Source organism: Vulpes vulpes, chromosome 2 (genome assembly GCF_048418805.1).
Source record: "Vulpes vulpes isolate BD-2025 chromosome 2, VulVul3, whole genome shotgun sequence".
NCBI classification, from domain to species: domain Eukaryota; kingdom Metazoa; phylum Chordata; class Mammalia; order Carnivora; family Canidae; genus Vulpes; species Vulpes vulpes.
The window spans coordinates 47,012,101-47,013,987 of record NC_132781.1 but is presented as its reverse complement, the minus strand read 5'-3'; the positions used below and the strand labels follow the sequence as shown (position 1 = coordinate 47,013,987).

The window sequence follows — 1,887 nt, the reverse complement described above, 5'->3', positions numbered from 1 at the left end:
TTGATTGTTCAAACTTAGGAGCAGATAGTATGCCAAGGTTATTTGATTGGTTTTTGGTCTGCTGCCTTTCAATTCCTAATTTTGTGTATACTGACATTTTTCTTGCTTATTTGTCACATATTTATTCCTTTGTAATATATTTATAAGGACTTATGATACATCTTTCTATTGTTTCTATTTTACTACATATTCACTTTTATATTTCCCCAAATCTCCTTATACAGGTTGTTGGTGGGAGGACTTTATTCCTTGATTCTAGGGAACACTGGAAGAAAGGATTTATATATCCTTCACAAGGAGGGGGAATATCAAGGTAGTTGTAGTGTAACTCACCTGGAACTTGGGTGAGGACAATGATGTGAAGACAGAGGGCTAATGAGTGAGGTATGGCTTGAGGAGTGGAAAAATACCTAATAGGGACACTTGGGAATTTACCCTGGGGCTTGGCATCTGAAAATGACTCAATATATTTTTCTTGAATGACTAAATTGAGAAGACTGATCCCTTTCAGGGACCCATGGACCCAGAATCCAGAACCAATGGAACAACTGTTACTGAATTCATCCTGCTGGGCTTGGTGGAGACACCAGGGCTACAACCAGTTGTCTTTGTAGTCTTCCTCTTTGCCTACCTGGTCACAGTCGGAGGCAACCTCAGCATCCTGGCTGCCATCTTGGTGGAACCCAAACTCCACACACCCATGTACTTCTTCCTGGGGAACCTGTCAGTGCTAGATGTTGGGTGCATCACTGTCACTGTTCCCTCAATGTTGGCTCGCCTCTTGTGCCACAAACGTACAGTTCCCTACAGAGCCTGCCTCACACAACTTTTCTTCTTCCATCTCTTGGCTGGTGTGGACTGCTTCCTGTTGACAGCCATGGCCTATGACCGATTCCTGGCCATCTGCCAGCCCCTCACCTACAGCACCCGGATGAGCCAGAACGTCCAGAGAATATTGGTAGTTGTGTCCTGGGCTTTAGCCTTCACCAATGCACTGACCCACACAGTAGCCATAGCCACACTCAACTTTTGTGGTCCTAATGTGATCAACCACTTCTACTGCGACCTCCCACAGCTCTTCCAGCTCTCCTGCTCCAGCACTCAGCTCAATGAGCTGCTGCTCTTTGCTGTGGGTTTCATAATGGCAGGTACCCCCTTGGCTCTCATCATCACTTCCTATGCACATGTGGCAGCTGCAGTCCTACGAATCCGCTCTGCTGAGGGCAGGAAGAAAGCTTTCTCTACATGTGGCTCCCATCTCACAGTGGTTGGCATATTCTATGGGACAGGTGTCTTCAGCTACATGAGGCTGGGCTCGGTGGAGGCCTCAGACAAGGACAAAGGGATTGGTATCCTCAACACTGTCATCAGCCCCATGCTGAACCCACTCATCTATAGTCTCCGGAACCCGGACGTGCAGGGGGCTGTGCGGCAGGTGCTCACAGGGAAGCGAGCCCTTGCATAAAGAGCGTATCAGGAGGGTAGAACCACGGCAAGTGGTTCTTGTCTTGAGCAAAATGGTTTTTGTTAGTGAGACTTGTTCCCCAAGGAGTCTCCAGCTGGTAATGTGTGTGAAGGTCCTATAGACCAGAATCCTTGGCTAGTTGCCTTTTGGTCCTAGCTGTGTTTTCAACTCCAGGTGGAAGTGGAATCCAGGAAGCTCTGTCTCCTGGGAGACTCATGGTCCTACACAAAGGGTCTTTGGTTTATCTTCTGCTGAAGTCCCCAAAAATACTCCAGGAAAGATTCTCTCCAATACTTGGTACCAAGTATTAGTATATCCTCCAGTCTGGCTTCCCCGAAACAGCTCCCCTAACTTGCTTTGACACAAGGATTCCCAAAGAGGTTCTGGACTTACTACAGTATAATTTGAGACATTGAGCACCC

The 1,887-nt window shown here is 47.3% G+C and overlaps 1 protein-coding gene across 1 annotated transcript; it reads left to right on the top strand.

Annotated features, from left to right (window-relative positions):
- Nucleotides 1-517: 517 nt before the first annotated feature.
- On the top strand, nt 518-1,465 carry LOC112933186 (olfactory receptor 3A1-like). The gene has a single exon (XM_026016310.2). The coding sequence runs from the start codon at nt 518-520 to the stop codon at nt 1,463-1,465; it is 948 nt and encodes a 315-aa protein (XP_025872095.1).
- The last annotated feature ends 422 nt before the right edge of the window (nt 1,466-1,887 follow it).